This window comes from Cervus canadensis, chromosome 21 (assembly GCF_019320065.1).
Source record: "Cervus canadensis isolate Bull #8, Minnesota chromosome 21, ASM1932006v1, whole genome shotgun sequence".
Lineage (NCBI taxonomy): Eukaryota > Metazoa > Chordata > Mammalia > Artiodactyla > Cervidae > Cervus > Cervus canadensis.
The window spans coordinates 5,332,684-5,347,232 of record NC_057406.1 but is presented as its reverse complement, the minus strand read 5'-3'; the positions used below and the strand labels follow the sequence as shown (position 1 = coordinate 5,347,232).

At 57.3% G+C, this 14,549-nt stretch overlaps 1 protein-coding gene across 1 annotated transcript in view; it reads right to left on the bottom strand.

The window, feature by feature from the left end:
• Nucleotides 1-13,233, bottom strand: part of SULT4A1 (sulfotransferase family 4A member 1) — a 28,824-nt gene extending 15,591 nt beyond the window's left edge. Inside the window, exon 1 of the mRNA XM_043441489.1 lies at nt 12,960-13,233. Coding sequence (XP_043297424.1) covers nt 12,960-13,128 — 169 coding nt within the window. The 5' untranslated portion in view covers nt 13,129-13,233. The remainder of the gene's footprint in view (nt 1-12,959) is intronic.
• Nucleotides 13,234-14,549: the final 1,316 nt, after the last annotated feature.

Genomic DNA, 14,549 nt, shown 5'->3' with positions numbered 1-14,549 from the left:
ATGCCAAGGGGAGTCTGCTCTGCGGCTGTGGTCGCCCACCAACCTGAGACGTGGGGACCATCACCCCCATTTAGAGGTGAGGTTCCTGAGGCCTAACGGTGCCCAAGGTGGCAGTGCCGGTGTATGGCTCCCATCTGCCCGCTCCTCCTGGCGAGGCCCATCCATCCAGCAGCTCAGGGCAGCTACACTTGGGTGGGGGTGGGGGCAAGGGAGGGAGAGGTGGGAACCTTAGAAATCAGACCGTGGGCAGTTTTCTACTAACATAGGCCTCCCCCAGGGAGGTCTTCAGGCTTCCCTGGTGGTTTAATGGTAAAGAATCTGACTACAGTGCAGGAGACGTGAGTTTGATCGCTGGGTTGGGAATATTCCCTGGAGGAAGAAATGGCAACCCACTCCAGTATTCGTGCCTGGGAAATCTCATGGACAGAGGAGTCTGGCGGGCTACAGTCCGAGACTGAGTGACTACACTACCACCACCAAGGAGTTCTTCAGGATCTACGTTTAGTGCTGCCAACCCCCACCCCTGTAGCCCCCACAGGCAATGACCCAGACAGCCATTCCTGCACATTAGTACATCTAACATCAATATCGACACAGCAATTTCACAAGCTCCATCTGTGCCTCCATTAAGGATCTGCGCCAAAAAGCCAGCCTCATTAGAGCCTGCAGGAAGGTCTCTGTGGCCTGGCCCTCGCAGCCCCCTCTCCAGGGGAGCCCTGTAAGTCCACTTCCTGGTGGAGCACCACTTGGCCCTCCGGCCTCCAGCACAGGAGGGTGCACCATGCCCCTGCCGGGCACCAGGGAGGACGGAGAGTGGGGGACCTGGGACCAACTCGGGCAACGGGCCCTGGTGTCCCCAGGCCAGCCGGATGTGACCAAACCACCACAGAAAAGAAAGACCGGGGATGAGGACTCTACCAGGCAGTCACTACCCGGCTCCAGACAAAGCCCCTCAACCGAAGTCCAAACGCACGCCCTGCAGGCAGACTGCCCTGGCTCGGCAAGCTCTCCACCAGGCGCCGCCCCCTGCCCACTGGCGCCTCCAAGTCCCGCCGCCAAGGTGTCCCCCCGCCGCTTAGCAAGGGCCCTGCCCAGCCCATCCACCCACTCTCCTGACTACTGTGGCCTGGGCCCTGCCTGCCGTTCTCACATCCAGGGACGCAGTCCTGCTCAGCCTGCGGCCTCCTCTCCCCTGCTCCGGCCCTCTGCGCCATGGCCAGCCTTCTCCACCACCCCCTGCACCCAGCACCCAGGGCCCAGGCCTGCCACGGGCTGCCCTTCTGCCTGGTCACCTTGGACTTGCACTTTGGGCCACCACTCAGAGGCCTCCCTGGACCCTCCCAAGTCTCCCCAGCCCCGGGGGCACTGGGCGCCCTGGGCTTCCTGTCCACCTGCACGCAGCGCTCCGGGCGCCGCTGGGGCGCTGACGGGGGGTAGCTCATGTGCGCGGGGGGCAAGGCTGGGGCGTGTTACTAGTTTCTGCAGGGGCTGTGACGAATTACCACCAACTCAGTGGCCCAGAACAACGCAGGTACTACTCATCATTCCGGGGGTCCAGGAGGCCAGCACAGGTCCCACGGCGCTAACATCAAGTGGTCGGCGAGGCTGCACCCTGTTCTGGGCTCCAGAAAGAAGCTGGTCCCCTGCCTCCTGCTGCCCCAGGTCACATTCCCTAACACCTGCGGGCACCACTCACCCGGATCACTCACATCGGAAACACACCCCAGCCCCTCACACCCCAACCCCCTCACACCCCAAGCCAGGCCACCTTCCCTCAAAGATGGGCTGACAGGTGACGCCTGGGGCAGGGCCCGACACGGCCAAGGCAGGGTTGACAAGCACCCCCATGGTGGATAAAGAAGCTCAGAGTTCAAGCTCCAGGCCAAGGTCACAGAGCTGAGGAGGGGAGAGTGACCCCTGGAGAGGTGGAGACCACATCCCTACATGGACGGCCTCCCCAGCACCCCTGGGGGAGCCGGGGGTGGGGGGCACAGCCAGCCACCGGGACAGGATGGACAAAAGCAGGTGGGGGTGAAGCCGGGCCTCAGCCCCCTCCCCACCACCCCTCTGCATCTGATCCTCCTGGGGAGAGGCGCCCAGGAGGCCAGCCTGCCGGCCAGCAAATTCAAGGGGAGGTGGAGGAGAGCCAGGCTTTCAACCCAGGAACACTAGGGACTGGCCAGGCGGGGGCCTCGCGGGAAGTAACACGAGCCACGCGCTTTCTGGCAGCTCGTTTTCAAGTCAACACATGCGATGGATGGCTCACAGGCGTGCTTCTGCTGACGGTAGGAAAACTGCTCCTGGGAGGCTCCAAAGCGGCAGTGATTCTGACACCTGGCCTCTGGGGCAGAGACCTGGCGGAGAATGCTGAGGTTTCAGGTGGAACTCCCTGGGGATGGCTGGGGTGGAGCCTGTCAAGATTCCCACCAGAACTCTTGGGGACAGGACAGAACAGCACATCACGGTCGGAACCAGTCGGACCTGGACCCCCAGCTGCCAGGATCCTGGGGCTGGGACACTTTGGAATTCTGTTCATTTCTAAACTTTACCAAAGATCACACGTGTATACCGGCTTAACAGTCAGGAAAGGATTTCCCTGGTGGTCCAGTGGTTAAGAATCCGCCTGCCGACGCAGGGGACACAGGTTCGATCTCTGGTCCGGGAAGATTCCACAAGCAGAGGAGCAACTAAGTCTATGAGCCACAAGGAAGAGGAGACCCCCACACTCGCCATACTCGAGAAAACCCGTATTCAAGAAAGCCCGCACACAGCAGGGGTGATCAGCACAGTCAAAAATAAATTAAAAAAAAAAAAGTCAAAAGCCTGAGGTAAAAAAATCTCACGCCCCTCCCCACCCGACTCCCGCGAACATAGCAAAGCCCTGCTGATTCTTCTCTTACCCTCCAGTTTCCGACGCGCTTACACCGTTATTTCACATCTGTCCCTTCTGATGGGTCCCTGACTGCTGACTGAGGCGCCTTCCCTCCTGCAGGCTTCTCTCCCCAACACGGTCTTGGCACAATTCTCGGTCTAATCCAAAGTACAGCGTGTAGTGATAACCCTTCCTTTCTCCTACGAGACTATTTCCTTTGCTTGCTTGCTCAGTATTTTATGTGCCTATTAATAATTCCTTGCCCGACTCTAGATAATAATTCCTTGCAAACCCTCCCCACACAGCCAAATGCAAGGGCTGTGCTCGAACCCCATGAATCTCTGAGGGTCATGCCCTGCCCCCTGGCACCCCATGAATGTCTCCCTGCATCTCCTTGGGGCTGGAGGGACCCAGTCTTCTAGCCATGTGCCCCTCGGTATACGCATGCACGGCGGCAGAGCCCACCCTCTGTGAGCTGGAGCCTGACGACAAGCGCCTGCTTCTACCACGCTCGGGACGGCTGGCTGAGCTGGGTGTGGGGTTCCAGGCTGGAGACCCTGAACCCACTGTTCCCATCCTCCAGCTGCCAGCGTTGTGCTAAGAACTCTGAGGTCCTGGTTCCCCATCCCTTGAACGTGGCCCATTCTTGTCTCTGGAAGCTTTGCGATCTTCTCTGAAATTTCAGTTAAGTGCTTCAGCAGGGTCTCTCATTCATGATGCCTGGAGGCACATTCAGGCAGGAGGGGGCCTTTAACTAAAGCCCCAGAGTTCTGGAAACCCTGATTTCCAGTAACTTTCTCTCTCCCTTTCTTGCTGTTCCCTCTTTCTGGAACTCTTGAGACCTTCTACTTTTCTTATCTCTTTGCTCCTACTTGTCATCAATTTGTAACAATTTTTGTCCCACTTTCCCCCGGACATTTCCTCTGCTTCACCATCCAAACCTCACAGCTGAGTTTTCAAAATTTCAACTACAATGTTTTTAATTCCAAGAGTTCTTTCAGGATCCTTACTTGCTCATTCCCGTTGTGACTGCTTTCTTCACCAAGAGCGCACCTGCCTTCACTCTCTCAGTGGAACAGAGTCCAGAGTGCCAGGGGTGGTTCTTTTTTCTAGGTTTTCTTCTGCTCTGCATTGTGTTGGATTCCGCTGAGTGCCTTTTGCTGCTTTTTGTCTTCTTTTGGCAGGTCTGTCCTTCCTGTTGGAGATGCTAAGAACTGGAGACCTTGAGTCCACCCACAGGTGAGAACAAGCCCCAGGACGCCGCTGTCCACGGTGGACACGCTGCTGACCGCAGGGCCCCCCATCTGTGAGTGCAGCCCAGCCGGGCACCCTCAAAACTATGACAGCAGATGCCCGCGGCGGAGCACTTCTAAGTCTTCACTTTGGGGCCAGTTTCTCCAGAGGAGACACCTCCACTCTCTGCCCTGGGGGACCACAGGCATCCCAGGAGCCGAGCAGGAGGGTGGGGCTAGGAACCTCCCTGTAGAGGGTGTGGTCTTCACCTGATCTCCATTTCCGACTCAGCACTGTATCCCAGCCTGTTGCTGTGTTTGACAGTCCCAACTCCACGGCCTCTCTGGACCCACGTGCCCCAAAGAAACCTGCCTGTCTTGGCAACAGCCTGCTGCCTTCAAACTCCTCCAAGGGGAGCAGTGTACGCCTCCTGCACCCTGCAGTGAACGGGTCCATGTACCTGCTGCCCTCCCCTCTTCTGGCATTAGGTTCTCTAGCTGCCAAGTCAGCTAACACTGAGACTCAGAAATCCACCGTCAGCGTGCTCCACCCCCCGGGGGCTCGGAGTGTTCTGCTTGCAATCATCACGTGGTGAGGTCTGAGGAGGATACCTGCACTCAGTCCTCCCGTGGGTGCTCTGCAAGCCCGGGACACAAAGGCGCCACAGCTGGGGTCAGGCCAGCTCCCCCAGGAGAACAGAAAACCTCCTGGAACCCTTCTCCTCTATGGCAAGAATGCGTTAAGCCACTGGAGGAGGGGCAGCAAAACCTGCTGCCCACCCCCACCCCGGGTGCCGGTGAAGACCCAACATGGCTGGAGACTGGGTGAAAGAAAAGAACCCTGGCCCTATGGGCAGGGCAGGAGCCCGTCCCTGGGATCTGAAGACCCCAAATGCAGAAAGAGGGATGTGAGTTTCCCACACAAAACCCACCATCAAGGCAGAGTTGGTAGCCACTAGGGGGCATCACTGAGAAAGTTCCATCAAGACCAAGAAACCCAAAGCCTACCTAAGGCTGCAGCTGGGCCAGGAAACGGAGGACCTCCCCCTCAAAACCCTCCTCCCTCAGCCAGTAACAGAGCATCAAGGACCAGCCGTCCACCCTTGAGGGAGGGGACAGGGTGTGGGGAGAAACCCTTCTTAAGATTCAGACCAAATGCTGAAGGTAGGGCCGGGAAAGACTGCAGGCAAAAGGAGATGGGGGCAGCAGAAGATGAGATGGTTAGAGAGCATCACTGACTCAATGGACATGAGTCTGAGTAAACTCCAGGAGCCAGTGGAGGAAGCCCAGTGTGCTACAGTCCGTAAGTCCAAACATAACTTAGCAACTGAATGACAACAGTAGGACAGGAACACTGAGGGAAGACGCTCTGAATACTCAGCAACCGCCCCCCGTCACGCGAAGCATAATGTGACGCAACAGGCATTAACACCAGGGGTCACTCAAGTGACCAGAGTGATAACAGGATTCAAACACAGCCCAGTTCCTACCAGACGGACCCACGGCCTACACTGATGGCCTGCCAAGAAGGGACAGGCTGACTTCAAAGCACCGATACAAATGATTCCAGTCTCTAATGCTGGCACAGTGTCCAGCATTCAATCAAAAAGTAGTACACATCAAAAAAAAAAAAGACCAAAAAAAAATCCCAGTCAGGAGACAAAACAATCAACAGAATCAGACTCAAGAGAATAAAGTATTCTGTCTTAAATGCTGAAGGATTTCATGGAGAAGATGGACAACAAGCATAAACAGATGAATGTTTCAGCAGAGAGACAGAAACCACAACGGAAATGCTAGAGAAAAAATAAAAACACAGTAAGGGAAATACAGAATGCTTTCAGCGGGCTCCTCAGTGTACCTGACACTGTGGGAGGATCAGTCGACCTGAAGATTGACCAGCAGAAGTTACCCAAACTGAGACACAAAGAGAAAAATAGGGTCAAAAAACATAATGTCCCAGAGCTATAGGACAGTATCAAACTGTCTAATACATATGTAATTGGCATCTGAAAAGAAGAAGAGCGAACAGACGGCAGAAATAATTGCAGTGATGACGGAGAATTCTTCTAAAATAAGGAAAGGTATCAAACCACAGCGATGAGAAGCTCAGAGAACCCCAAGCAGAATAAGCATCCTCCTCCACTAAAAAATATATATGTATCTGGACACCTAATATCCAAGCGCTGAAAATCAAAGATAAAGAGGACATCTTGAAGGCCACCAAAAGGGAAAAAAAAGATCCATTCCAAAAGGAACAAAGAATCACAGCTGACTTTTCAACAGAAGCAATGCAAACCAGCAGACAACGGCATGGCACCTCTGAAGTCCTGAAAGATGGGAGGCGGGAGGCACAGGAGGACGCTCAGTCCCTCAGTGAACAGACGAGATAGGTTCTGAAGGCCGATGTCCACATCAGGTAACCGGAGGGAAGGAAAAGGAGAGGAAGGGAAGGAGGGCAGGGCAGGAGCACACCACACAGAGGGAGCCAGGCTGAGGGGAGGGAGAGCCAGGCGTGCTCACAGCGCTGGGAGGAAGGGGCAGGACAGCTGAGAGCCGACCACAGGGCGACGGCTACGGGGCGGGCTTCACCGCCGCCCGAAGGCCATGGCGGAGTCGGGGAAGAGAGCGAACCCTCGGGGGCGTGCTCTTGTGTTCCTAAGAGGTCACTTTCACTGCAGAGTAAAAGGTGAACCCAGGGCGTAGGACGCACAACAGTCCAGGTGAGAGAGGAAGGCTGCCAAGGCTGCAGCAGGCCGAGAGGGGTGGGCCGGTCTGAGCACTTTCTGGGTGGAGGAGCCACAGAAGCAAAGCAGCGAGGTGCACGTGAGGGCGGGGGGTGGCAGAGCAGTCCTCACTGCCTCGGAGGAAGGCCAGGTGAGGAGCCCCATGAGACCCTGGCGCTCAGAGCGAGCTCGGGGCCTCCTCCTAATTCCTCGGGCGTCAGCAGATGCTCCTCCCGGGGGCCCTGCTCCCGTCTTCCTCCAGAACCTTGTGGGTTCCTCTGGAGGCCTTCTCTCCAGGTCTCATGCGGTGACAAGAAGCATGCTCCCCCGGCCAACCCCGGCTCTTGGGACCAGCCACTTCCTTCCCCAAAGCCAAGCCCTCTCGAGCACGGGCGAACAGCTGGAGTCAGAGCAAAGGGCAGGAAGAGGGAGGAGGCGAGGGAGAGGGAGGGGAAGGACAGAGGAAGGCGACAAGTCATCTGGAGCCAAACCTCCGGGGACATCTTCAGGTAGGCGGGTAAGCAGGTGCTAGTTGGGGAGCACTCATCACCCTGCAGCTGGAAGGCAGGGACGCTGTCTTTGATCTTGGCACAAACGTGAGCTCAGGGTGGGTGGCGAGCTCCTCCCCAAAACTTCCTAGCCCGCTTCCAGATCTGGATTTGAGGTCAGTCTCCTCCCCAGGCTGGGGGAACATGATAACCATCCCTGGAAACCTGGGAGCGTCCAGCCCAGAACCAAGGCCCGGCCACCACTGGTTTCCATCCCCGCTGTCCCTCTGTCCAGCTCTCCTGGGGCTGGCTCCTCCCTACCGTCTGCAAGTCAAACCTGCACCCTTGGGCGCTGACACCGCCCTTGCCCCTCACAGGGCCTGTTTCTATCCAAGAGAGGCAACCACGAAGAACCCAAGGCTGTTCCGAGGCTCAAACACGATGGACGGGGAGGCCCCACCAACTCTCATGGCCAGGTCCCGCCACCTCCTCCATGCAGCCCCCCTACGACCCTCCTCCTCGGAGCACCCCTTCCTGACCCCTGAGAATAAGCACTCTGGCCTGCTGGGCAGCCGTCAGCATTAGGAGCCCGGCTTCCCAGTGTCCGCATGAGCTCCTTGAGGCATGCGTTCACGACACTCCCTGCATCATCTCCCGGGCCTGGGGACACTCTCAGCCAAAGATCATCCAGCCTGGGGCCTATGGGCCTCCCCGCCCCACAGGGGTCTTAATGCTTAAGACTGATGTGAACCCATCAGGTCCAACCCTCTCATTTTTCAACAGCAAACTGACAGGGCTGGAGTTGGGCCAGGGTCTCCCCACCCCCCCGGCAGTGACTCACTGCCCCCCCATCAGTGACCAGAGAACGGGGGGAGGGGTACACTTCAAGATGGGTGGGAGCCAAAGGAAAGAAAAACCGGGAGCGGGGATGCTCAGGCCGAGCCAAGGAGCACATTGTAGAGACTACGTGGTCTCCACCGCCTCGGGGACAGACATTTCCCGGACACCATCGGATCTAACACCCAACACCCTGGGCTTCCCTCATGGCTCAGTCGGTAAAGAATCCGCCTGCAATGAAGCAAACCCCGGTTCAATCCCTGGGTTGGGGAGGATCTCCTGGAGAAGGAAATGGCAACCCACTCCAGTATTCTTGCTTGGAGAATCCCACACACAGAGGAGGAGCCTGTCGGGCTGCAGTCCATGGGGTCGCAAGAGTCGGACATGACTTAGCGACTAAAGAGAGAGAGAGAGACCCTGGGGCCAGAGGCTGTAAGAAAGAAGGACCGTCAACACTGGACAACGAGGAGGGTCAGGGTCCCTGGACACTGAAGGTACCACGGGCTCCCACCGTGGGGTCACAGCGTGAACTGGCGCCGTCCTGCAGGACCTCCGTGGCGATGGAAACAGCTGAAGCCCTGCGGTCCAGCGCAGTGACGACTAGCCATGTGCAGCTCCTGAGCTCACGGAGCGTGGCCAGTGCTACTGAGGAACCGAATCGCTGTAATTTTATTTCAATTCACTAAACTTCGATACCCCCCTGGGTACTAGAGGCTCCCGCATTAAGACAGTACAGTCCTAACCTGTCACCTGAGCTCAAATGTCGAAAACGCAGAAAGGTTCTAGAAGCACTGGAGTACCGTGGAGAAAAGCAGGATACGATTGCTACGACCTCTCCCAACAGACGCCCCCCACACTGTGAGCCTCCGTTCCCCACCAGAGGGGGTGGGGTGGCCAAGGGCCCTGGGGCACCTGCAAGTTCACTACGATGCCCTAGACTTGGGCGCTGGAAACCCTACGGGTCCCGTGGGTCCACGCTGGAGGGGTCTGTCCCCCAGCAGACTGAGCGCCCACTGAGGACGGGCACCCCACGGGACTTTTCTCTGAATGCCCAGCCCCGAGGCAAGGTCTGGGCGCCATGGGTGCTCAGGGAGTGAAAGCTGGCATCGAGACACCTTGCCCGCTGCTTCTGGCGCATCTGGTCCAGGCAGGAGCCCTGGCTCCTCATCCCACTCATCCTCACAGCCGCCCAGCAAGGCACCGAGGGGGCCTCTCCCACCCTCGAGGGCAGCGCAGCTCAGACGGGTGGTCTCAGCTGCCCAGGGCCCGCCAGCAGATGTGCAGCACAGCCACGCTCACACACAGGCCTTTCGGCTCCAAAGCCAGGCTCCCAATCTCCAAGCCAGAGCCTCCTGCAGACCCACTCCTGGCGGGAGGAGGAAGCAGGGAGGAGGGGACAGGAAGGGAATGGAATCGTGAAGTGGGCCGCCTGAAGTCCACGTGGCCCAGGACTCAGAACTCTGACAAAACCCCTAAAACCCCGAAGCGTCCTGAGACTTCCACCCCAGAGCACAGTGGAGAAGGTGGGATCCTCCCTCCTCCTTGGGGCCTGAGTCCAGCTCCCTCCTCCAGAGGGGCAGGGGCGAAACTGGCTGTGGACCAAAGGATGGACTAGACCTGACTGTCCCTCAGCTGCCGTGTGACTCTGAGCAAGTCCCTGCCTTCTCTGATCCTCTGGATTAATATGGCAGAGCGCCGGGCACACGGGACTCGCCAAGGGGCCACTTCACCACTCCGAGGGCCCACGGCAAACTACAAAACTACACTGGCCTGCATTCAAAGTAACAGCCCCTCCAAGGATCCCAGAGCAGAAGCCGCCTCTGTGACCGCACAGTTCACCATGTGGGTGTCACAGCAGCGGAATCGCCTGAGGGCAACTGCCCAGGGTGGGGGGGAGGGCGAGGGGAGACCCAGATCCTGCCCCCCAGGCAGCTCCTCCTGCCACACCAGCTGCCACTAGAGACGACCTCCAGGGCGCACCGTCTCTGGTTGAGTGAAAACCAGATTTTGGGGACTGATTCTTCAGTCCCCTCCGTGCTCATTTTGAGTAACGAACTTTACAGGCAGTGGGGGCTGGGAGGACATGGGACTTCCAGAAGCACCAGGCTCAGCAAGTACAGGTCATCCTTCCTGAGAAACCGCCTCACTGTTCCTGTCACCATCCCAAGAAATGGGCAAGAAGGATGGACTGGGTGAAGGTTGAGAATCAGGAAGAACAGAAAAAAGGAACAGCAGACACAGGCCTACACAAAACCATGACGCTCTGCTTCTCCTTCACTCCCGGGCTCGCCGTCAACTCAAACAAGCCTCGTACCAGGCACTGGAGCTTGGGTGAGTCACGTCACCTCCCAGAGTTTCTGTGCCGGACTTCTGAAATGGAAGACCACCTCTGGTCAGAGCTCCGCGGACGGTTTACTGCGATGATGGACACAGGCCTTTGTGAGTGACAAAGCACGGAGCATGGCAGGGAGTCAGCTGTGCGGGCGCGCTCAGTCGCTCCGTCGTGTCCAACTCTTTGCGACCGTGTGGACTGTAGCCCACCAGGCTCTCTGTCCATGGGATTCTCCAGGGAAGAATACTGGAGTGGGTTGCCATTTCCTTCTCCGGCGGGCGAGGGGGCGGTGTTCCCTACCCAGGGATCGAATCCGAGTCTCCTGCATTGACAGGTGGATTCTTTGCCATTGAGCCACCAGGGAAGCCCTTAAAATGGGTTTGTGTTGTTCAGTTGTGTCCGATTCTTTGCAACTCCATGAACTGTAGCCCGGTGGGCTCCTCTGTCCATGGGATTCTCCAGGCAAGAATACTGGAGGGGGCTGCCATGCCTTTCTCCAAAGGATCTTCCTGACCCAGGATCGAGTCCACATCTCTTATGTCTCCTGCATTGGCAGACAGGTTTTTTCTACCACTAGCACCATCTCAGCCTGCCGGGTCCACAGGCAAAAAGAGCCGGCAAGGGGCAGATGGAGAAACAGTAAGGGCCTGGAAAGACCATAAGGGCTGTGGGAAAAATAATTTTAAGCTTTGAAAAGGAGGCTCTCTTGGGCTGTGTGCAAACGGACCCCACACCAGGATCTCTGGCCAAGCTGGGTTCTCTGTCTCCGAAGGGAAGAGCCAATGTTTGCTCTCCTTCTGAAAAGCTCTAGGACGTGTGTTTGTCTTTGAAAGATGCAAGTTACAAACAAGATGTGAGATTTGGTTATCTAGAAAACTTCCTTAAACTAACACCTCATTCCCATCAAGGTGCCCAGCCAGGTTCTGCAAAACCCCAGCAGGCCCCCAGTGCTGGGCCCCTCTAAAGCCTCCCCCATAAGCGTCAAGGCCATGCTTTTCAAGCAAGCTCTACGCCCAGGCCTCCCCCAGCCTGCCAGCAACCCAACTTTTTAGCCACCATCTCCTGCTCACGAAATGGAGGGGGGTAACAGAGAACCACAACTGCCCATCTGCCACTCCGAAATCCTTAAGAATGCCCACATTTTTCACAATTCAGAGGTAGGCAGACCCTGCCCTAAACTGACAGGAGGCCATTTTCAGCCTTCAGTGATCCCACATAACAGGAGGGAAGTGAAGTGCTATCCCGCCCACACCCAGCTGGGGGTCATATATATATATGAATGATATCCCTGGCTCTAAAATCTGACCAATTTTGAATCCCCACACTTCCTTTCCTTCTTCCCAAGGACAGCCCAGCAGTGCCTCCAGACTTCCCTCCACCCCTCCACTCACAAGCCCACTCCTCGGCCTTCCCGGGAGGACCAGGCCTACCCACTAGGCATCTGGGACCCTGCACAGCAAGGGCAGCAAAGCCTACGGGCTCTCCCAGCAACCTGCCGGCCTGCTCCTCTGACCACGCGACCTCAAGGCCGCCACCCTGGACATCAGGCCAAAGACGCACTGCACTGCCTGGATTCAGAGCAGCCAATCCCTCTCTCTCCAGGACAGCAGCAACAACGGAAACCCGCAGGAATGTTCAAACAGGAAAGTTGCCCCTTTCCCCTACAAACCTCAGAAGAGGCACTACATCAAAAATCTCTTACATCAGGTCCTGGGCACATGCACACCCGCCAGGCCTTAAATCTCAGCTCCGCCTGCTCATCCGCTGTGTGACCTTGGGCAAGCAACCTCCCCTCTCTGAGTCTCGGTGCCCACCATACAGTGGAAGTGGGAACGATCACCTGGACTTCACACAGCGGTCATGAAAGTGACATCCTAATGCTAGGAAATGTGACTGCCCTGGGTCCCGGAAACCAGGATATACCAGGGTAAATGAGGCGGCCCTGAATCAAGGGGGACACATCGGACACTGCACTCTGGGCACGGGCCAGTCCCATCCCCCAGCCAGTGCCCACGCAGGAAATGAGGGACGCACACAGCCCTGACGCCCCGTTTCACCCCCTCCCCAAGATCATCACCAGGACTTGGCGCTCATCAAAGGGCTGAACCGGACCCAAGAACAGAGAGGTTGAGTGACTGTCCAAGGTCACACAGCCAGCTGGACATCGGGAGGGGAGGCAGGGAAGGCTGGCGGGCCTGGGCCTATCGCCTGGCAGCTGCCGCCGCCAAACAAGGCTCCATCCCCACAGGACGCCACCTGGCCACGGACACCGGGGGCTCAACCTCCAAACACCTGGTTTCCCGCAAACCCCCGGCCGACCACCCCCACCCCGCCCTATCGGGCTCCAGGCATCGTGCCCCGGGCCCCGGCCCCCGTCCCCCCAGTCAGCCCCCCGCCTCCCCGGGCGCGGGCCGCAGCGTCCACGCCGGCGCGCCGCAGAGCCGGCCGGGGCGGGGTCCGCGCAGGGCTCACCGGACTTGGGGTAGGTGACGATCCATACGTCGCTGGGCCGCACCGGGAAGTTGGCGATCTCCTCCATCTTCCCGCGGCAGAAGGGCGGCAGCCGCACGCCGTGGAACTCGAAGTACTTGCTCTCGAACTCGCCCGGCGTGCTGGGGGTCTCCGCCTCGCTCTCCGCCATGCCGCTGCCCGGCCCCGCAGCCCCGCAGCCCCGCAGCCCCGCCGCCGCCGCTGCCGCCCCGCGCCCTAGCCCGCCTCCCCGCAGCCGCCGCGCGGCGCTCCTCCGCAGGCGTGACGTCACGGCGCTCCTCCGCAGGCGTGACGTCACGGCGCCGCCCGGCCCGTGCCCCGCCCCAGCCAGGGCGGGAGGGCGCGGGGAGGGGGTGGAAAAACGCTCCGTGTCGTGACGTCACGACGCCGGCGTGGCCGCGGGCATGACGTCATGGCCCGAGCCCCGCCCCGCCACCCCTCGCCCACCCTCCCTGAGGGCAGTCCAAGATCCCTCCCCCACCCTCCTCCTGGCCCACAATCCGCATCACCTTCATCACGCACATGTTAACCAACCCAGGGATTCCAGCTTTTCTGCCCTTCAGCAAAGCTTCAACACAAACTCAAGAAACACTGCAACTAGCAGTGACCCGAAAGATTCATTCATCATTCATTCAACAAATATTTAGGGAGCATCTGATCTGTACCCGCCACGGGTCGAGGGTCCAGACCAGTGATACTGGCAAGAGCCCAGCCCTCTCGGAGCTTACATTTGTGAATAACCAAGACAATTTCAGATCAGAATAGGACCTGTGAATAACACGCTTACAATATCCTGAGAGCAGGAAAGGGTTAAATCTGTTAATTGAAAATTTCCAGGGCCCACCCCAGAACTCAGGATACCCAAGACCCTTGGGGTAGTGCTCCACAAGTCTGTATTTAAAACGTACTTCCTAGGCAGACTACAATTCGAGAACAACAGAATTCTATAGAGGTTTTAGTACAACCCCTCATCCATTCACTCAAGAAACACACACAGGCAAAGCTCATTTTATTGTGCTTTGCAGATGCTGTGTTGTTTACAAATTGAACATTTGTGACAACCCTGCATTGTCAAATGATGGTTAGCAATTTTTGGCAATAAAACATTTGTTAATTAAGTCATGTACGTTCGTGACTTTTTTTTTAAAGAAACAGTGCTATTGCACAGGTTCAGTGTCCCTGACTGTGAAAAGGGAATGATACTCTCTACTTCTAGGTACTGTAGTTGAGAGGACAGAGATAATTACACCAGCAAGAATTCAGAGTGGTGGGACTTTCCTGGTGGTCCAGTGGCTGAGACTCTGCACTCAATGCAGGAGACCCAGGTTCGATCCCTGGCCAGGGAACTAGATCTTCCATGCCATACAAAGACCAAAGATCCCGCAAGCTACAACTAAGACCCAGCATAGCCAAATTAATTAATTAATTAATTAAAAAAAGAATCCAGAGCAGTGCAGGTGGATAAGACCTACCTTCTCTCTCTCTCCTTCTTCCACAGAATTGAGACACTCACAGTCTGGCAAGGGGGACATTGGCCACATGTACATGGTGGATGGAAAGTGCAAAGAGAGC